The sequence below is a fragment of the Pholis gunnellus genome, assembly GCF_910591455.1.
Source record: "Pholis gunnellus genome assembly, chromosome: 1".
Classification (NCBI taxonomy): Eukaryota; Metazoa; Chordata; class Actinopteri; order Perciformes; family Pholidae; genus Pholis; species Pholis gunnellus.
In genome coordinates, this window is record NC_136528.1 from 13,381,352 (window position 1) to 13,403,363 (window position 22,012).

Consider the following 22,012-nt stretch of genomic DNA (forward strand, 5'->3'; position numbering starts at 1 on the left):
TTCATTTATCTTTATTCTCTCGGATGGATATGTCTCAGCATCCCTATAAAGTAGTTCCGGAGTGTGAGGGACTAAGAAGATCACCTTGAGCTAGCCTCAGTGTGCTCAACGGCAGTAACATCCTTTCAACCGTTTGTTCAGCGAGATAAGGTGGGTATCCTCAACATGGGCTGCAACTTGGTCGCTCATCGATCCTATGAAGTTATCTGATAACGTGTGTGACACTTGCACTGTCGCATAACGTCACTTCTAAACCTTTTTGTCTTTATTATATCTGTAGCTACATCCTGCGAGGTGGTAAGTCCATGATTGTATGAGTCGGTCACTGGTAGCTTGCTTTCTACCCATAACTATCCAACTATGCTAATACTTCTGGACTTGTGTGATTAGCGTAACGTTAGATGGGCCTTTGTTTTAGTCCCGCTGTGCTGGTTTGGTATTCGTGTAACCGTTGTCATTTTAATATGCAGTTAATATATGGATAAACTGAGGGAATGTGTCCATTCGTGGAGCAAATCTTTCTGTAATGATCTTACTAACACGCTATGTTCTTGTGGTATGCTTAAACACGGTTATTAAATCAAAATCGGTTAAATTAAATGTGATGCGTAAAGTGTTGAACGTCGGAGAATCGCTTCCTGTTGCCTCCTGTTGTGGGTGTGGCTGCGTCGTCTTCTCGGCCTCCCATTGGTCAGTCTTTGTGATGTCTCTGGATCAGGAAAACGTGACGCAGGAGGAGAACGTGACCTTTAGCGCATCGATTTGACTGCAGCGTGTATAAGAAACGTTATACTATAATAAATTACTGATATATGTATCTAGTGACACAAATGCACCAGAGCTAAAACTCCCCTGCATCGTCAAATGTCGTGTGTCGTCGTGGTATTCATGCATGTGGCAGTTAGTCAGGAGATGCATTTGAAAATCCTTTTTATACATCATTTCTTATCATATTTCCCCAGAAACATTTAAAATAATCTCGTTTGTAATGCTGTAGAAAATAGCCATCGTTTGACATATGAACGTTGCCTGAGCAGCTTCACTGCAGTGGCTTATTGCAGTGGTGCCGCTGAGAACAGGACTTGTTGACAGTAAATACATCAACAGAATGGCACGTCTAACCCTCTCTGTCTGGGTTGTCACTAGTTATGGTTTTGGGCTCTCTGATAGCTGTGTTGTCCTTTGGTAAGAAGAAAAGATGATTTGACCAAGGCAGGGCTTTGTCTATAGGTCCATCTTTAATATTAATGTTATATCCTTTGTCAAATACATCTCCTGTGACTTTGGAAGGATTGGCATTAGGCCTCCGGTTTAGACTGCGTATGCTGTGTTCTCTTGTGAGAAGTAGTTATTTGGGGTATAACAACCTGGAGACACTGTCTTTACTGTGTCCTTCCTCGCCCTATTGACAAAATGGAGTCTTTATCCCAGCGGCCCAGTCAAGTTATAATGTCAAGTTACCAGGAATCCTGTTAAAGTTAAGCGCTCAACAGAAGGACGTGCTCAGTGTCTGCCTCACCTAAATATCAGTTGTTGACTTTTTTTTTAACAATTTGCCCATGTGGTCTAAAGTCACATTTGTCATAAATATATCTTTAGTAAATTCACCGTTACTTAACAAATTCCATTGCGCCGAAGAGTCTAAAAACTTTATCTAAAAAGTCCAGACTTCTTCTTTCACTGCTGGTGAAATAAACAAAAGCATGCGAGAGTATATACTGTTGAAATTTAATTTTAGCTGTCGTGATAAAGTAGTCCAGTTGCAGCTGAGCCGGTGGTCAGTGCAGTAGACGCTGCCTTTTGCAGCTGGCATGGTTCCCATGCAGTCCCTCACCACCATCGCTGCATGTTTGCGTGGGGCCATGGGGTGAATACTGCCAATTATGGGTATGCCTTTGCCACTGCAGACACACTTGATTGCACTGACAAAACTATGCTCTCAATTTGATGTAAGGTGCTTGGGTTAAACATGTTGCCAGATGATTTGGCATGTGTATTTGAAATACACTGAATTTTATTTATTCATAAACTTAAACCCATGAAGTGGTCTATACACAATAAAATAACAGCAGAATATAATAAATTGAAAGAAAATAAATTAAAAAAAAGCCGTACATGTTGTAAATACCATTGTACATTCTGTGTATTAGATTTCTACTAACAGCTTCTGGATGCTGTGCATTATTATTAGCCTAGACTCTGATTTTAGACCTGGGTGGGGGGGTTGTACAATCTAGGTTTGCAGTAACATTGGTGTGATACTGCTGTGTCGTGGTGGAAGTCTCATGTACTTCTACTCTATCCGGTCATGGCGATTGCTCGGTCACAGCAGGTGCTCTCCACATCCTTTATCCCTATTGAAGGGATTTACGCTTGAGCACCTGAATGTGTCCTACGTATGCACGTGCACTGCAGCGGTCAATTCGGCTTGGGCTGCAGCAGCAGGGAGTGGTTCGCTCATTGGCATTAGAAGATCTAACGGACTGAGGCTGTTGTGGAGGTCATTGGTTGTGACGTGCCTGTTTGTCCCCAGGAGGAACAGAAAGATCTACAGGGGGTAAGTAGTGCAACTTGCAAACGGTGCCTTGTTTGAGTGTGACTGATGAACCGTCGACTGTCTCTGTGCGCCAACTTGGATAAGCCCAGTGTTACGTCACACCTATAGTAATGGTAGTAAATGTCATGTCACCCTGACAGCAATGTCATCATTACTGCTAATTATTGCACGGGCATGTTTCACAGATAAGGGATAAGGAAATTTTTCAGGAGGACTGTGACAGAGAGCACGTTACAACGAGAGAGTATTTTTCAAAGGCAAAAGGGATTGGAGGGGATTAGCAGCAGCCGGCTCTAAAGTTAGCCCTGCATCTGTGTCAGGGTTACTACGGCTGCTGTTGGCTTGTGGTAGCTGCTCACTTGCTGTCATGGAGTCAGACACGCTATCTATGTCTCTTCAGTCTGCCATTCTTTCAATTATGTAATTTTGTCTTTCCGTAACAGCCAGGAGTTGGAAAGCACATGGTGAAGGATAGTCACTATAACCTGATTTTCAAAAGTTATCCCAGGATCATATATATATTTCTTCTGACAGAGGACGGGGGGGGGGGGGGGGGGGGGGGCTCAAAAATAGCCCTCACCTGAGGATACAGGCAATAAGGTTGAGTTGCCTGAGGGTGAAGTTTCATTGAAGTGACAAAGATACAGGCTGTGACTTGTTCGGCAATCAAATTTGACCCCCGTGACAGTAATGAAAAGACGATCAGCAAATTTGTGGGGGATGCACATTTCGTATCCGGAAAATGTGCTGAGGGTAAACAGACATACCATAAAACGATCCTTTTGAAAGGCCTGGCTGGAAATCGAAGGTGCGATTGGTCACGTGTGTGCGTCTGGTGGTGACTCTCACTTCCTGAAAACACCGTTTATTGCCTGTTTTGTACCGCCATTGACTGACTGCTGATTCCTCACTCACTACCCTTAACAGGCCCTGTAGCGGTAGGAGCTGCTAGTTTTAACAAAGCTGAGTGCGCTTACTTTTAGTGTTTTGGACGATGTGTTCGCTTACAAAACTACCCGTTCAAACACTGCCTGTTTTTGAACGGGTAGTTCAAACTCAGGCAGACGGCTTGGTGAGCCTTAGTCTTTATTCAACCACTTCGAGCCATTTACATGCATACATCACCGCTTGTGTTGAGTTTGATGTGTGTTTTACAATGGCTTATAGCCCATTAGTGTATAGACGGGGGTTAGCCAATTGTGGGTTCTATTCATTTAATCAAACAATACAGCAGACACACCTGGCAGAGATCTACACTTTTTGTTATGCATTATGTTTTATCATGCATCTGATTTGTACTCCATGTATGTATGGCGACTTGTAAGGGGATTTGCCTAAAACTTTGTGTCAACCTTTCCCTCTAAGGCAAATGTGCATCCTCTTTCAGTTTTGCAATTGCAACTGTCAGTATTGCATTAAACTGAAGTTGTGGTAACTATAGTTGTCATGATACAGTAACAGACCAGTTTAGAAAGATATTTAACCAAATGGACACCATTAGCATGTCTAGATAGTTCAATGTCTATTGCTATTTTTTTATTTTAATTGATTAGTCAATGCCCTATAAGTTACTAAAGCCCCATTATTAATGATAGAAATATGCAACAGGCTAGGATAACAGCATATGCTCACATCTAACCAGCAACAATCTGATATTTGTAATGACTAAAATGCTCAAAATGATGAATTGAATATTGGCCCTCAGCCCCTCCATTAATAAATAATGAATGAATAAAACAGGAAATGATTGAAAGAAAACAACAGCACAGCACTCTACTACAGTTACTGCAGATATTTCAGCCTCTTTCCCCCCTCTGCAGTCTTTCTCAGTGGTTCAGCCCACTCGGCTGTCTGCCCCCTGCCTCTCCTCGACTTGTTGCAGTAGTGGGATGTGACTGAGCTCACGTAGAGCACTGCTCTGCCCCATTGCCTGTTACATCATCAGCCAACAGCTCCAGCCTGCTGGTATAGTGGCTCTGCCCGGAATCCCCCACCATGATGCATTTGTGATTATATAATTAGGATGTGATGCGTTAGAGTCGTACCATATTACTGTTGAATGCATTATAGACTTAGAGGCCATCATGAACGTGTCTTCAGTTGCAGTTACACCAGCAACACGTGCGGCTTCAATTGAGTATTTGCAGTTTTGTGTCTATTTTCCAGCTCTTCTTTATGAATACAACATCAGTCTTTGCTGCCTGTTCTAGATGTTAATAAGTAGCCACTTCCTGCTCAGGGTCAGTAATTCAGGACAGGTCTTGAGTCTGTGTAGAGGATTTTCCCCTTTTAAAGTGATATCAGTTTGTTCTCCTGTTGCTCTGCCAAAGAAGCAACCAGTGAGAGTGTTCTTTGTTGACGAGCACTTCAATGTATAATTTAAACGGAGGGAACTTAATCTCTCCACTGGGAGGTTTGGACAGTGGTCTGAGTTTGTGCTTGGCAGGGAGTCATTATATTTTTGAAGTGACTGAGTAAAATATACGTAGGGCTACTGGTATCTTCTATGAACTTTTTTTTACATCTGTCCTCTGATATTTCCTCTGTTTTATGACTGTTTTACATTCATTACTTCTTTTATCATGGCAATTTAGCTTTAACTACAGTTTTATCTGTTGAGTGCCATACAAGTTTATGATCATATACAGCATTATATACAGTTTCCTCACATTGTATTGATTGTGAAAAGTACAAAAGGTAGACAGCTCATCCAACCAGACGTGGGTACAGGTGCATCATCAGAGTATTTCAGTTGAAAATGTAGCATTTATATTTGTGTTCACAAGTCATTAAAAGACTTTTGATAATGCTGTATACCTGCTAGTGTTAGATCCCAGTTTCTGTAAAGAATTACAATTGGAAATAATTATGATTTCTGACCACTTCATGAGGACCCGGTGCTTAAATCTGTCATATCACCAGATTGACCACTCAACAAAGTATTTCAGCCTTATTCAGCTGAGCTGTAGTTGTATAATTACAACAACTAGAGCCATTGTATAAGCAACATTCATTGTCATTCTAGAGTAACCGTGCTACACCCTGCTCAAACACACCTACCATCAACCGATTGTACAATATGGTGTTGCAACTCCACAAGCTATACTACTCTGCTCTCAGTGTGGTGGCAGTGCAGATGTTCTAACCTTAACATTTCCCTTACCATTTCAGATCAACATTCATGCGTCTGTTGTCAAATTGTGAGCAATTGGAGCCTCGCTAAAAAAAGTGGGGGGGTTTTTCCCCCTCATTTATCAAAAGCAGACATTTAGTCACTGTATAAGCTGTTGGTTGTGTAACCTGAAAAGCAAATAGTAGCTCAAGAAAAGATAGTCTTGTGCAAGATAGCTCACAATAGCCCTTTTTTATTTGAAAATAATTGCAGTGGCTACATTTCATAAACCCAATCTTAGTCTTTAGTCTTGGGGGCTGATGTTGGTGGAAAATAGATATGCTGGAGGTGAATAACAACCGTTTTTTTAGTCCTTGTTGTATGTCAGTAATCAACATGATCAATTGATTCCCACTGGGACTTCTCCTTTTGATATTCACTATCACAAGGTTAGCCACACAGCACCATTGGGTACAGGATGTTGCTAAGTACACTCAAAATGGCAGACACAGTGCCATTACTTGCTGGCCAGTGTGACCTCAGTGGGGAAAAATAGTCCTCACCATAGATCTCAGGAATCCTGGACCAACAGTGGTAAACCGAAGAAAGCTGTCAGTTGCCATTTCTGTGTCCTCTATATTAACATTTTTATTTATTTTTTTTCTCCCGTTTTCGTTTTCTCCAGGACTTCTCCAGTGATCGCCATGCCTCAGTTAAAGTCTCTAGACATGGGCTCTGCCTTCATCCAGACACAGCAGCTCAACGCTTCCATGGCCGACACCTTCCTCGAACACTTGTGCCTGCTGGACATCGACTCCGAGCCCACCACCGCTCGCAATACCGGCATCATCTGCACCATCGGTTGGTCAACATTTAGTTGCTACTAGGGTTGCACCATGATGGCTAAATAGTTATACAATTTAGTTTTTGTCTGAGATCACAATTCTTAACATCTAATTGTAAATGTATCATTTTTAAATATATGCTATCTCTTTGTCCTTTCCTTTGCCTGCAGGGCCAGCATCTCGTTCTGTGGAAATGCTGAAGGAGATGATCAAGTCTGGAATGAACATTGCTCGCATGAACTTTTCCCATGGCACACATGAGGTGGGTCTTTGCACAATTCTGTCTGCTCTGTAAATGTGTTGGTCAAGTGCAGTGAACCAGTCACATTGTTAAAAGTCAAGTTTTCTTGTGTAGCTCTTTTTTTTTTTTTTTTTTTTTTTTGTCAAGCAGTGTTTGTAACTCTTTTCATAAGATGGCTATGGTGAAAGGGTCAACAATGCTCACGGGGAAAAAAGCACGTTATTCATTTTTAAACTACTGCAATCAGATTGGCACGTTGAGCTAGACTTGGCCAACTAGCATGAATGGAAAAAAATAGTCTTTGTGTCGCACAAGAGCAAATGCTCTGTAAAGTTAATACTTTTAAGATTCCGTAATCAGTAAAATGTCCGTCTTCACTATACCTATTTGATGTTAACAGACAAACAAGAGAATTGGCTAATGAATCTTGTTATCTGTCAGCACTAGTTCTCATCAAAAAAGCCTGATGAGTTATAATGTCACGTTAATGGCTTGTCTAATCAAAAACACAACTCAGATCTATGAATCAGTTCATTGGTCAGGCAAACTGAAGAAAGCATGCTCAGATGAGTTGCATTTATGCCCCAACTTAGTTCCAGCAACCAAATATAAACAAACCAGAGAGGTGGAAGCCAGAGAGGCTGGCATACTGCCACTAGTTTATATAATATATAATTAGGCAGTCAGTTCAGATGAGCTGAATCTCGCTGACAACCTGACTCCACCCTCCAGGCTCCTGCAGGTAGAACTAGATGATCATCATGTTTTTCAACATCTTATCCAATCTAATAAGATATTTATCTACATGGGATAGGTGGGGCTTTTGAATTTATTTTAGCTTTTCTCATAGTGTCAGTTTAATCTGATGTTACCGTGTAGATTAAGACTCTGCAAGATGCTCACTGCACTGTCGGATGTGATTCTTAAATGCCTCACTTTGTTTAGTTGTCTATCTATCTATCTATCTATCTATCTATCTCTATGCAAGCAGCAAAACAGTGGAACATTGAACTAGAGCTGTACAATCATGCAATTGATTGCGATTTAAATATTTGAACCGGTTGACAGCCCTAGTAGATAAATAAAAATGGATTCAGTCAAAAGACTGTCCACGCTGCATGGGTTTAGTTGTTTCAACAAGATCAAAGGTTAGTCTAGATTTGGTGAATATCTTAGGGTACTATATATCTGTAGCTTCCTGCCCTGCCCTTTATCTCCTCAGTTGGCAGCATGCCTAGACTCTGTCATTAAGTGTGTACAACAACCAACAAGGTCACTCCACTTTAGAGTGTAAAGTATATTACGTTGCAAATCCAAAAAGTCCCATTTCTTAAAACCAGTGCAGTGTGTAGGATTTGGCGACATCTAGCGGTGAGGTTGCAATTTTCAACCAAATGAAATGTCTCCTTATGTGTCAAACGTGTAGGACGACAGTGGCTAATGTTTTTGCAGTTGGTGAGACCATCCAGGCTTTCTTTCAGTCATAGTCCAGTGACTACAGTGTTGGCTCAATGTATCGCCATTTTGAAAGGCAGCCAATGCATTCACCTGCCGCTTAAGTTATTACTGAAAGCTCTGGTTACCCAGGTGGGAAGTTTAAGCCGTGTGTTGCTTTGAAGACGGCTCACTGCTGGAAACACTGTGCTACATGTTCATTAGCCTGCATGAATGGGCCAAGAAGGCTCAAACGGTAATGTGCACTTTAGGGTCAAGGCCGGCCACCAGATTCTGTTGATGCAGGGAACAATATCAGACCACATGAGTAATGATTTTGCACAAGTTAGTTTACATTTCAAATTGGTGTAGGATCTGGATTGCTGGGTTTTCAACACTAATTTCACAGAGGAATGTCCTCCTGAGAAACCCTGCACTTCCTCAGCCGACATACTCTCAATAAAACTTGAGGCGAAAGACATTGCAAGCCACATTTTATATCTATAATGCTAGTTTAATTGATACTGTATGACATGTAATTTGGGTCTTCAATGGCGTTACTTACTGACGCTTAATTTGCAAGGCATTTTATCTTAAAGGCTATGAGTCATTGTTACACGTAACATGCCAGTTAGTGATAGAAGGAACCTTATGACCCTGCAGTGATGCTGACAGTATGACTCATGTTTATTACTGGGTGAGTTGTCAAACAGACCTTATCTTTCATTTTCCCTGACCTTTTTTATGTCTTTTAAATAAAATCTATATATAACATCTATAATACCAGTGCCTCTGCCTATTTGTGATTTATTTTCATTTCAATGTATACAATAGAATCAGATGATTGGTTAGAAATATAGGTCTTGCTTAATTTTTCCTCTGGAAGTATTTCAACCTGTGTTGTGCTTCTCTTCCCTTTTATGTAGTACCATGCAGAAACCATCAAGAATCTGCGTAAGGCGTGCGAGAGCTTCGCGCCTGGCAGTATCCAGTACAGGCCCATCGGCATTGCCCTGGACACCAAAGGCCCAGAGATCAGGACTGGCCTCATCCAGGGAGTGAGTTTACCATTACCTAGTATTCTTCACAATGGCTTTATTAGCTGTTGTTGACAATCAAGAACATTTTGCATGAAAACGAAGCAAAAGGAAAGCAAAACTATGTCTGTTAATGATTTGACAGAGTGGCACTGCTGAGGTGGAGCTGAAGAAGGGCAACATGATCAAGATAACCTTGGACGATAGCTATCAGGAGAACTGCAGTGAGGAGATCCTCTGGCTGGACTACAAGAACATTCCCAATGTAGTCGAGATTGGCAGCAAGATCTACATTGATGACGGACTCATGTCCCTTCAGGTCAAGGAGATTGGTGAGGAGTGGCAAACAAACAAAATCTCTTGTAATCCATTAGAATGTTTCGAACCCTGCTGTGTATTAATACTCAATTAAAGGCTCGGCTCATTAACATTTTCTTGTCTCTCCAGGTTCTGATTTCCTCATGTGCGAGATTGAGAACGGTGGCACCCTGGGCAGCAAGAAGGGAGTGAACCTCCCCGGTGCTGCTGTGGACCTGCCTGCTGTTTCAGAAAAGGACATCCAGGACCTGCAGTTTGGTGTGGAGCATGGAGTCGACATGGTCTTCGCCTCCTTTATCCGCAAAGCAGCTGACGTCCACGCTGTCAGAGCAGTGCTGGGAGAGAAAGGCAAAGACATTAAGATCATCAGCAAGCTGGAGAACCACGAGGGTGTACGCAGGTGTGTGTGTGTGGATGAAGTGTTTTCATCTGTTTTACTGGTGTGGTCAAGTAATTCAGATCTTTTGTTTGCATCATGATATACTTGTTCTGAATATATTTTATTTATTCCATGGTTGGCTGTGTTTTATGAACCCGTGCCTTTTCACATGGCATTTGAAACTTTTAGAATCTTATGATGATTTTCTGATTTACTGTTAAATGACTAATCTTCTGTCTCCTGTGCAGATTTGATGAGATCATGGAGGCCAGCGATGGCATCATGGTTGCCCGTGGGGACCTGGGAATTGAGATCCCCACAGAAAAGGTCTTCCTCGCCCAGAAGATGATGATCGGTCGCTGCAACAGGGCTGGCAAGCCGATCACATGTGCCACGCAGGTTAGATAAAAGCAAAGGACGTGCTGTATTTCTTCAGCTATATTATCCCCAGGAGCTAAGACCAGCTGCACTGGGCCGCTTATGCGTTAATATCTGCATTTATGTGAATGTGAAGGAGGGCAGTCTAAGTTTAATCTCCGTTAAACATAATGCTAGCATTTATTTTGTTTGTCTCACTCAAAAGGCTGTTATTTTTTTAGATATATGTATGTTACCCTCTAACACATCCTATGGACACCATTCAGATGTTGGAGAGCATGATCAAGAAGCCCAGACCCACACGTGCTGAGGGCAGCGACGTAGCCAACGCCGTGTTGGACGGAGCCGACTGCATCATGCTGAGCGGAGAGACTGCCAAGGGAGATTATCCTCTGGAGGCAGTACGCACACAGCACATGGTGAGTCAATGTGTGTGTGTGTGTGTGTGTGTGTGTGTGTGTGCGTACATATATGAATGTATTCTTTATCAAAGCATAACAGTTATCATTTTTAAATGTCAGGATTTTATGGGATGATCTTGCATGTCTCTTCTAACAGCATGCTCTAAGAAAGGGAAACTGCTCTTTCTTGTTTGCTATTTTTTGTGTTCTCCTGAACACTTCTTTACTTCTCAGCATCTCTTTTTCCACTTGGCCTAATAGCTGCAGGGTTGTTGGGTCAAATGGAAGTGCCTCTCATTTATTCATATTTTTTCCATCCACTTATTCTCAGTTTAGACATTGACTGCCTTTTAGGTATGCTAATGAGCAATCAATCATTAAATATTTGATCACTAAAAGATAATTGTAATCACGTTAGTCAAATTTCACAACTCTTTCGCACCAGTTCTTAATTTGTCATGGTATCTCCAAACTGATTCACCCAATTTTTGTCAACAAGGACTTACAGTGCCCATATGACCCTACACTACATACCGTAGTATGTATACCGCTATTCTGAAATGACAATAAGGCTGGTGGAGAGGCAGCAGGAACATCAGCTATGAGTAATGCCAAAAATAAATTATGCACATAGAGGCATGGTATAATGCATTTAATGTGGAACATTTGTGCTGTCTGTATTTGATAAACTTTTAATGATTAACCAATTGTTGATCATTAACAAGGCTGATGATGGATTTTGAAAATTGCTTAAAATTGTGTCCAATACCTACATGTGTGTTTGTATTTTTCAGTCAGGGACAGACACTACTGTTGATAATTAGGTATTTTTTTTTTACATCAAATTCACAATAGGTATCAATTGCATGGATGGATAATGGACTAATTGCACTCTTGTTCAGGCCTTTCTTGGCTAACTGTCACCGTTCTCACTGCTATGCAGATGCAGAAGTGACTCAGCAGTACTGCAGCTCCTGCCTTTGAGCTTGCTGCCCTCATGTTTAATTTGCATGTTGTATAGAAAGACTGTCGTTGACCTAAAAGATTATATTAGGAAGATTTTATATTCTCTTAACCTCTCGTAGACTAACTCTTATCTATTCATTTCTCCTTTTTTAACAATTTCTTCACATTTTAACAATTTCTTCACATTTAGTTGTCTTGAATTTGTTTTAAATAATTCTTTTATTTATTTGATTAAGCTTGGCTCTGTCATTTAGGTACTTTTTTCTATCTTGATGTTAAATATTCCTAGTTTAAAGGTTCTCAGCAGCACAGTTGCCTTCACTCCAGATTAGCACCTTTTTATATTGTGTTTTTTTTAATTATTTAATACCTCATGTAAATGTTTGAAGCTTTGACTCCTGTATATGTTTCATTGTCCCCCCCCCACCCCCACTAACTGTATACCTAAACTCTTCTATGTATTGTCCCTTTGTTCCTTTCCTTCTGTCTCTTCTTTACTTTAACGTGGGTTCTTCTTGTGTGCCTCTAACATTGTCCCTCTCTGTCTCTTGTGTTCCTGTCCTTTTTCCTTTTTTCCACCCGTTTTCCTCATTTTGTCTGTGTGCCTGGTGTGGGAATGCCTTTGCTTGATGCATCTTGCCCTCACTTGTGCCAGATTGCTCGTGAAGCCGAGGCAGCCATGTTCCACCGGCAGGTGTTTGAGGACCTGCGTCGTTCCACGCCGTACTGCAAAGACCCTGCTGAGGCTATTGCAATCGGCGCTGTTGAGGCCTCTTTTAAGAGCTTAGCCTCTGCGATGATTGTGCTCACTGGCTCTGGAAGGTAGGCAGGTTATCTGGTCCTAGCAGGTCGAGGAGGATTATAATACCGGTACTTAAGGAGTCTGAGGGAGAGAGAGTAGGGCCAGACAGGGACGGACTGACTGACTGATGAAGTAACTGGGAGAGCCTGGCAAACACCTAGCAGACTGCTGGTTTTTTCTTTACCCATGCGGACAATTTTAACCGGCCTTCAAAGCCCTGCAGTTTAAAGGCTCAAATTCACACATAAACCCAAAACTTTGATTGACGTCTTTTGCTCTTTTTTCAATGCAATAAGTGTTAACTTTAACAATTAGCCCATCGTTAAACCAACAACTAAAGTTTAACCATGAGTCTAGCTACACATTTGCCAGTCACCGTCAGCGGTGTGAATGACTCGGCGTGCAGTAGTGGGTGATCGAGAGTAACCCCACCACCCCACCCTTCCCTCATGGTCCCTCTGGCCTCAGATAGCACGAGAGGCCGAGGCGGCCACCTTCCACAGACAACTGTTTGAGGAGCTGAGGAGACACTCCCACCTGACCAGAGACCCCTCAGAGGTGGTAGCTGTTGGTGCTGTTGAGTCTGCCTTCAAATGCTGCGCTAGTGCCATGATTGTGCTCACTAAGACTGGAAGGTAAGATAGACGAGGGTAGAGGTGAAATGATTCTGGTCCTGAAGGTAAGGTGTCGCCAACACAGCTCCTGATTCTCCCTCCGACACCTAATGTGCTCTTGCAGATCCCCTCTCCATTGATTGTGTGTATGTGTGGGTGTCTGAATTTCATTACAAAGGGTGGGTGGAGGCAGCAACAGATTTTTTTCAAGAGTGGGGATAATCATTAGCCCAGTCACAACGTCCATCCTTTATTTAATATCACAAGAGATTTAATCAAATTGAGTGCTACTACACAGCTTCATATTGTATATTACATCTTATCCAACTAGAAATGATTAATGGAAATCATTAGTACAGTAACATACATGGATACTTGTTGTTGCAAGCTGTCATCTGTGTTTGCCCTCTTCACACACACGCAAGATACACGAGAAGTGTCACTCATTTTGGCTAAGGACTCTCAGGACTTCTTGAGTGTTAACTCTGCTCAGCTTTCCTGACTTTCCTGTTCGTTGTGTTGTTGCACCTGTTTGGGCAGGACAACTCTATGCATTTGTTATGATTAAGTTAATGAAATTTGAGCTCAGCTAACATTCAGTGTACAGCAGTACTGCTGGATTTAGTACCTACCGTATGTTGGGTTCAGGGTTTTTAATCGCACTGAATAGCTTCCGCCAAGAATCCATCTGAGATAATTATATAAAATATCTATTTCCAAATTCTGCCTTTGAATATATCATGAATAATAACATAATGCCATAGTAACTGAGCCTCTTACTGACTTTTAAAACTAAAAGAAAAGATATATTTTGCATTGAACGTGTTGATCTGTTTCCCTCCCTAATCATCATAATGATTTAGTTATACTGTTGCAATCATGAAAGGAAAATACTAAAAAGTGTGAGGTGAGGTAAACGTTCTGTGTATTCGCAGGTCCGCCCACCTGATCTCCAGATACAGGCCACGTGCACCCATCATTGCTGTGACTCGTAACGCCCAGACGGCTCGCCAAGCCCACCTGTACCGCGGCATTTTCCCCGTCCTCTACACCAACCCCGCCCACGATGTGTGGGCAGAGGATGTCGACATGCGCGTCAACTTTGCCATGGATATGGGTAAGTATCTACTGTATGTCACCTTTTTAGTGTTTTCTACTTAATGGAAGAAAAAGTGTACATTTAACATGTTTTATGTTTAATTTCCAGGCAAGGCCCGAGGCTTCTTCAAAGCGGGAGATGTTGTCATCGTCTTGACCGGCTGGCGCCCAGGCTCTGGTTACACCAACACCATGCGTGTGGTTGTGGTGGCTTGAACAGCCCACGGGGCTGCTCTGCTTTCTCCCTCCACCGTCATCTATCTTTCATATCTCTCCAGCTCACAGCCCTTCTCATCGAACACCTGGGCTCACAGACTCAACCGCTGAACAATTAATCATTTAGGCAATAATCCAAATTAAATAGAAAATAGAGTATAGCCCTCATGGCCAAAGAGCTGTTTCCGGTGGGTATGGGGGCTTGATTCGTACAATTCCACTTTATGTCTCCATTCCTTTCACATTATTTCAATCAAACCAGTCTGCAGGGCCTCAGATTAAAACAACCTGACCAGAAACTGCTGTATTTATTCACTCAAACACTTGTATTATTAAAGGTGAACCAGTGTGAGAGTGAATGCATCCTGTTCTGTGTGCATGCGCATACTGGCTCTTGTTCAGGTGGAGTTGGTGGGTGTGTCAGGCTGGTCTTAAAAGAGCACCCTGAGTACTGCAGTTTACTAATCACACTCCTCTGCCGATATTGCGAACAAATTTGTGGCATCCTAAATCAAAGGGCTCCTCCTACAGAACTGCTCTGGCTCCACCACTCCACCCAAACAGATCCCTTTGTAGTGCTGTGTCTGTCTGAAGTGTCTTCTCTTAATGCCAGCTATCACTGTATCCAAGTGTGTCTGTAAGTGCACTCCTAATCTCCTCCAGACAATGTTACATTTGATATTATACTTGACTTTTTGTGAATGGTGGGGTTTTATTTTGGGACATCCAATACTACTTCTATTTTGTCTGACTATAGAGAAATGTTAGTTTTGGATGTCCACCTCAGAGGTGTTTCTGTAAGTTACTGTATTTGTGATATTGGATGTGTCATAAAGCCGTCACCTTTTATTTGCATTTGGCTCATATCTAAGTTCGCACTTATGACTAATGTATGGTTCACTAACGTCGACTAATATGAATATGCACTTTGAGTTTTTGTCATTGGGGACCTGGTGGTGGGTTGACTTCCTTTCCCTCAACTCCGATGGGTGATGGGTAGAACCCCTCTGCTTCTCCTTTTGTTGGTGACCCACTGTAGTTCTCTTCATGCTTTTGATTGTAACGCTAGAGTGTAAGAAATGTTTAGCTGGTGTACTGCGCTATCCTAACAGACTGAATTTCCATCAATAAAAAATATGAGCACCTACCTTGTCTTTTTTTAAAATGTGTTTTTCTTTTTTTTCAGGTAAACTCATTGACTGTTTTATAAATCTTCAAAGGTTTAACAGTGCTTTAATGTAGGGTAGACCTAAGGCATCCAGTGAGTAGGTTTGATGAACTAAAGAGCTTGCGAATACTGGTATGTCACGCATCTTTATCAAAACACAACCATATTAAAGCTAATCATTGACAGACAAAAGAGGATGAAGTTTTGCTTTCTTCGTCGTCGTCACAGGAAGTTAACATGATCCAAACTGATGGTGTATTAATGTTAAGTCCAGTTAGAACATAAAAAAAAAACATTCATGCTCCACAACACATGCGTTCTCTTCAACAAGGGGATTTTATTCAGCTTGATGTTTAACATTACTGGCAGTCCTGGCTGTACACCACCCCCACCTGCCTGCGAATCTCGTCCTCCACCTCAGCCAGCAGAAGAGAGTCAGCATGGGAGATAACTGCACTCTCCTTTAGCCCTACATGGGAAAATCACACTGTAAGAACATGTACACTGTACTGTTTAGTCTGCAGGTAGAAACGTAGTAAATGGCCATTAAGATTTCAGTGTTTCTGACGCCATCTTGTGTTGAAAGTATAACAAGGAAATGATATGCCTTAACATGATAATTAATCACCTACTGATAATGCTTGTTTTAGTCATTTTTTTAATACACTTCATTCTTGTAGTGATATAGATACAGACTAAAATATGCTGGGTGTCAAAGTACCTTTGAGCAAACACTGTCGAACCTCCTCTGCTTCGTAACGCATGCCTGTGCTGTTGAGGAAGTTTAGAGGCAGACAGGGATCTGGCACTGGGTACTGGGTCTCCTTCCCGTTCACTACTAATGATGTGGGGCACCACATATGGGCAGGGATCTAAAAAGCATGAAACAGGATATTTTCACAGCAGGCACTGGTTTGGCATTTCAGACTATCTGAATTGTATTTGATTATGCGGCCCTTCTGTGATGACCTACCCTGATGCTGCCCTTGGTCCCCACAATTATGGCATCATTGATCAGCTCCACACTCGAAGAGCAAGTAAACACTGCCATCCTGTTCTTGGAGAACTTCAGAGTGACAACTACAGTCTCATCCACTCCTGCAACAACATTCAGATATATGATTTACATTTGATGAAGTGATAATAAAACAAATGTACATTTTGTGACATGGTTTTAAAAAGTGCAACATAGATTACTGTTGCAGCGTGTCCAATGCGTCCTCTGCAAACAAAATGTTGAGTCAGTTCATTTGACTGTGCTATATAGTGAAAAATAATCATATAACTTTTATTGTGCCATATAAGACCCAAGAGATGAAGTCTTTTCAGACAGGAACACTCCTTTAGTTAACAATTCTCAATTTATATACAGTATAAAATCATACTGGCAAAGATTTTACAAGCTCCAACTTAAAAACTCCCATTTATTATTATATGAGGGGCTTCAAATGAATATATATGGCTGAGGTCATTGGGGAACAATCCTGCCACTGTCAACCTGTGATTGATGTGTTTAAAGCGAGAAGAGAAAGCAGGATTGAGGACGACGACTTGGCCACTACAACAGACTTTTTTTTTTGTCATATCACTCATATCATGTGAACAAATATTTAGTTTTTTGGTAAATGAATGAGCTATTTTTGTTAACACTTCCCCAGATGTTAATGAAGCGACAGAGCTTCAGAAATCATATAATTGCAATCCTACTGTTGTCTTTGTCGTTACCTGTCTCCGTGCAGACACCTGTGGCCTGGATGCACTCTGGCTTTTCTCCATTATACACCATGCATATGAACTGCAAGCAGTAGACACCAATATCTAGCATTGCTCCTCCGCCCAGCTCCTTCTGCGAAGATCTCGGCATGTGAATCACCGGCACGCCAAAATCCGACCTTACCATCTTCACCTCTCCCACCTCCCCCCGGGCCAGCAGCCGTCTGATCTCCACTGAGGCCGGGAAGAATCGGGTCCAGACAGCCTAAAGCAAAGAGCAGGAGGCGCTTTCTACAGTTGCATTTTAGTTATGTTGGTGTTATGTTATGCAGGTGTTGATTTACACTAAATCTCAAACATCACAGCTCAAAATAACTTTAAAGTATTAGAAAGGGTTTGCAAGCTCATTTAGTTATCACGACATGTCATTTTCTTTAGGGTCTTGCCTCTGTGCCTCATTTCTGACTTGTAATCTTGCACACTGACAAAATCCTAATGAAACCAATTGTTTAAAAAAAACAATTTGCTGTGTTCATTTTGCACTGATGCAACATATGATAACCAATAATAGTTTGTGGTGTGACAAGCATTTTACATGCTGCAATCATTTTTCTGTCTCTTACTACTCAGTGAATAACAAAAGAATGCTGTAGATGAACTTCTTAACTCGAGACATCCCGACCCCTAAATTATTTTGCAGGTGAAAAGTGGAGAACAAGAAATTAAAGCTGAGAAGATTTTTTCCATCCGTACCTCCATGAGGAAGACGTCATTCCTCTTGGCAGAGGTCAGGATCTCCTTCGCCTCCTTGGTGTTCATGGCCAGTGGCTTCTCACACAGCACATTCTTCTTGGCATTCGTAAAGAGCAGACAAGTGCTCAGATGGTAGGGGTGGATAACTCCAACATACACCACATCTACGCGCACACACACACACACACACACACACACACACACACACACACACACAAACCAGAGAGTGCTGTAGCAGGATAAATGGTTCTGTCTGTCAAATTCCATGTGACAGTACTTTTTCCACAGGAAATGAAAAGAGCTGTAAAGGTTGAAGCTAACTGCATTGTTAAGTTTTAGCTCCCACTGAAATGTCCTGAAACAGCAAATCCCTTACATCAGGTGCTCAAGTGCAAAGAACCATCAGCCAATCTTATATGACCACGGCCTGACAGAAACCAACCTATATCTGGATCTCTGGCCAGCTCCTCATAGCTGCCGTATGCCCGGGAGATGCTATGCTTTTTGGCAAACTCCTGTGCATCCTCTAATTTGCGAGCTGCCACAGCCACAACCTGTAAATACAGTTTCATAATATTAATCATTAACAACACAGTGCGTCTGTTCCACCTTAGACCCCGATTTACAATCTAACTTGTTTCAGTCTGTATAGAGGACTCAGTATTGCCACATTACATTTTCTGCATTACCTAATGTATCTCATGCTAGAACTGTGCTTTTCTTGGTGTCTGGTGGATGGATATAGACCAGAATGGCAAAATAATATAATTGGCAATTTCTTACAGTCTCCCACTTACTGTATATTCAGTTTGGAGTCAATGCCTTGCGTTAAATGTGGCACTTTCTTGTTCTTCCTAACATTAGAAAAAACGTTATTATCTGAAACTGCTTTAATCATCACTTTTGCCCATAGGTTTTGCCTAAATGTAATTATTGATGAAAAAGAAAGTACCGTAATTCTTAGGCTATCGAGTGCAAAGAGATGCGCGTTTAGTGCTTAATTTACGGTACAACGAAAGTGTGCAGAAGTGTTCAAAACGCTGCAAACAGTAGCTTGCATTGTTCTTAAACTCACTGGTGTCCAGTGTCGATGGCATTTAGCTCGTTCAAGCTGCTGGTTGCAAATCTATAACATTTCATTGCGACCTGATTTTAACAAGGTGAACTTTGGATCGTCGCAAACAGTAGGCATATAGCTACAGCCTAAATCTAATCCTCGCCGAGTCCTGAGGAGACATGTTGCAGTTGAAACCAGAGGTGTATTTGTGTCTAGGCATCTCCTCATACTGATACCTGATGTTCTGCAGGAGGAAGAGTCTTCAGGGCTACGGTGAAGTCGTGACTGATCCTCCCCGCGCTACAGATTCCCCACCTGGTCGCCATACTGGACACAGACTGTAAGAAGTGGTTCGACAGGAAACTAACAGATTGAGTTGATATCAGTGTCACATGACTGCCACACGGTGGAGGCAGAGTATGATTTTTAACTCTGGGACGTTGGACAAAGATATAATGATGGTGATTTGTACAAAAACGCGTATAAAAAGTACTTTTTAATAGTGTTCTGTTACCTCTTATTTCGTCACTGCCCATAGTCAGAGGAGCACTTTTATTTATTATTCATTTATAATTGTATTTTTTATATCTTCTATTTACTTATTGGTATAAGCTGACATATAGTATATGTATGTGTGTAGATATATATATATATATATATATATATATATATATATATATATATATATATATATATATATATATATACGAAGGTACATATGTGTATGCGTGCTTTTTTATTAATTTATTAATACATTTTATTATTTTTTATTTATTAATTTCTTATTATTAATATGTTGTATTAATTAATTAATTTATTTATTTATTTATTATTTTATTTTATTTAATGTCTCACTTTCTGTTGTTTTTGCTGCTTTGACTGTCAAAGCACTTTGTGAACTCTGTTTTTAAAGGTTCTATATGAATAAAGTTATTCTTATTATTCTTATTATTATGCACAGGGACATTTTGTTAGCGACTATTTATCATTATATTGCTTGGCATTATATTGAGGCTGAATTGTCTATTTATTTAACCTCTTAACTAAATAAGTAAATGTAATAGAGTGAAGCTGTGGTAAAGAAGCACCATAAAACTGATAGAAATACATTCATGATAATTTTCTAAAAAGTGAACATGAATACATTTCATTATTGGACCCCTCCACCTTTCACAGTCCGAAAACTATATTAAAAGGGGGGAAAAGACACGTATAAATGGCACGCACTAGGACCACGCGGAAACAGTGCCCGCTCAAGCTTGCAGTCCTATTGCAACATTACATATCACAAATCTGCCTCAGAGGGATTTATGTACAACATACGATATCCTGACTTTGAACCCTCACATTGGTTAAGGAAAAACTCCCTCCAAAAAAACTTTAATAGTGGGGAAAGAAGGAAGAAACCACAGGAAGAGCAGTTGAGGAGGGATCCCTCTCCTAGGATGGGCAGAGGTGCAATAGATATCATGTGTACAGACCTAACATAATAAGATTACAACATAGTCAATCCATATGACAGAAATGGTACATATGAGAGTAGTAATAGAATTAGTAGCAGTAATATGAGCAGCAAAATGATCTGAAAAAAGTCCTAATGTAGAATGTTGAAAACAGTCATAAAATAGTATGACGAAACAAAATGTATTGTATAGGACGTAGAAATAATAATAATAAAAAATAATTGTATGTTAAATCCCCCCCAAAAAAAAAAATCATGTGAAAAAAAAGCCACAGTAAAGTATGTAGGAAAACATAAATAAGTCATAGTATATGTTATCAAAAAAGTGTAATGGTAAAAAATATATCAGTATCAGGAAATGGTTTAGAAACATTTGACGGCTTAGAAGAACAGATAAGTTTTATGTAAACATGGGTTTACGACCAGACCACATACGGGGTGTTACTGTCTTACTTTCGAGGGTCGTAAAGAGAGACACAGGAAGGTGAGCAAAAGTTCACACTGGGGGTTTCTTCCTCTCCTGGGGATGTTAAAGGGTTAACGTAAATGTATCTGACAATGAGATCAAAGGGAAAATGGGAGATCAGATAAACCAGAGTGAGACATCCTTGACCTGTCTAAAGGCGGAGACTGTTTCTGCTTTAGTATATAGTATGTGAAGGTTTGAACTGATGTTGAAGAATGCTTCCAGCAGACTCTGTGTGAAGAGCTGGGTTGGAGATTCTACCTCTTGCAAGAGAATAAATGGAACAGGACAACTTTGAATGATTTGGAGACTTGGATTATTTTGATTTGCGAATAACACTCTCTTCTCCCGATTATTAACATAGAAATATTCTACGACAAAAGTCGTAGTATAGTATGACTTAAAAAGTTATAGTACGGTTTGTTGAAAAGAGTCATAGTATTGTAAGCCAAAAAAAAACGTATAAAAAAAGTCTTAGTTTAGTATGTCGCAAAAACTCAAAAAGGCCAAATTATAGTATGTCTAAAAAATTCACAGTAAAGTATATTTATAAAAAACATATCATAGTACAGGTTCTGTGTAAAAAGTCATAATATAGTATAAATGTCATTGTATAGTATGTAGAAAAACCTAATTGTATAGTATGTCAAAAAAGTCATAGCAAAGTATGTTGCTATGTCATAGTACACTATGTCCAAAAGTCATCGAAAGAAAATCATAGTACGTTATATAGAAAAAGGCATACAAAAAATGTATAGTATAGTATGTTGAAAAAAGCCACAGTACAGTATGTCGGAAAAAATAATAAATAAGTCATAGCATAGGATGTCGAAAGAAGTCATTTTAGGTATTGTACCCAAACAACTTGTACTTAATAACATATTCCAGAGTTTAAAGGATGAGGTGCCCAACCATTACCTCTATTTATACACTGATGACGTCAGCAGTGATGTCATGGGTTTAGACAGGGGTGTAGATTATGTAAAGGTATGTAT

At 40.7% G+C, this 22,012-nt stretch overlaps 2 protein-coding genes across 5 annotated transcripts; one reads left to right on the top strand and one right to left on the bottom strand.

Annotated features, from left to right (window-relative positions):
- Nucleotides 1-44: 44 nt before the first annotated feature.
- pkma (pyruvate kinase M1/2a) lies at nt 45-15,546 on the top strand (the record flags this gene model as incomplete). Of its 4 annotated transcripts, XM_079158707.1 has the most annotated exons (13): nt 103-150; nt 281-297; nt 2,534-2,557; nt 6,355-6,530; nt 6,685-6,776; nt 9,116-9,247; nt 9,372-9,558; nt 9,674-9,944; nt 10,172-10,322; nt 10,568-10,720; nt 12,324-12,490; nt 14,020-14,201; nt 14,292-15,546. In XM_079158707.1, 10 exons carry the CDS (start codon nt 6,374-6,376, stop codon nt 14,396-14,398), a joined length of 1,599 nt encoding a protein of 532 aa, XP_079014833.1. In that variant the 3' UTR covers nt 14,399-15,546. The 4 variants fall into 4 exon arrangements, with proteins under 4 accessions (XP_079014832.1, XP_079014834.1, XP_079014833.1 ...); XM_079158706.1 differs by lacking the exons at nt 281-297; nt 2,534-2,557 and having other exon boundaries at nt 45-150; XM_079158708.1 differs by lacking the exons at nt 281-297; nt 2,534-2,557; nt 12,324-12,490 and adding an exon at nt 12,939-13,105 and having other exon boundaries at nt 45-150.
- A 337-nt stretch (nt 15,547-15,883) lies between these two features.
- dhdh.2 (dihydrodiol dehydrogenase, tandem duplicate 2) lies at nt 15,884-19,476 on the bottom strand. The gene is made up of 7 exons (XM_079165931.1): nt 19,326-19,476; nt 18,475-18,586; nt 18,033-18,196; nt 17,292-17,544; nt 16,540-16,664; nt 16,288-16,438; nt 15,884-16,035 (listed from the first exon to the last, which is right to left on the bottom strand). Exons 1-7 carry the CDS (start codon nt 19,413-19,415, stop codon nt 15,926-15,928), a joined length of 1,005 nt encoding a protein of 334 aa, XP_079022057.1. The 5' UTR covers nt 19,416-19,476; the 3' UTR covers nt 15,884-15,925.
- Nucleotides 19,477-22,012: the final 2,536 nt, after the last annotated feature.

What these genes read in the sequence shown, in the direction of transcription:
- dhdh.2 (XM_079165931.1), bottom strand. Translation starts at nt 19,415, where the DNA reads ATGGCGACCAGGTGGGGAATCTGTAGCGCGGGGAGGATCAGTCACGAC. An exon ending in GGCCAGAGATCCAGATATAG is followed by an intron (nt 18,197 to 18,474) that starts GTTGGTTTCTGT and finishes GTGTGCGCGTAG; the next exon opens with ATGTGGTGTATGTTGGAGTT. An exon ending in AGGTGTCTGCACGGAGACAG is followed by an intron (nt 16,665 to 17,291) that starts GTAACGACAAAG and finishes ATGTTGTTGCAG; the next exon opens with GAGTGGATGAGACTGTAGTT.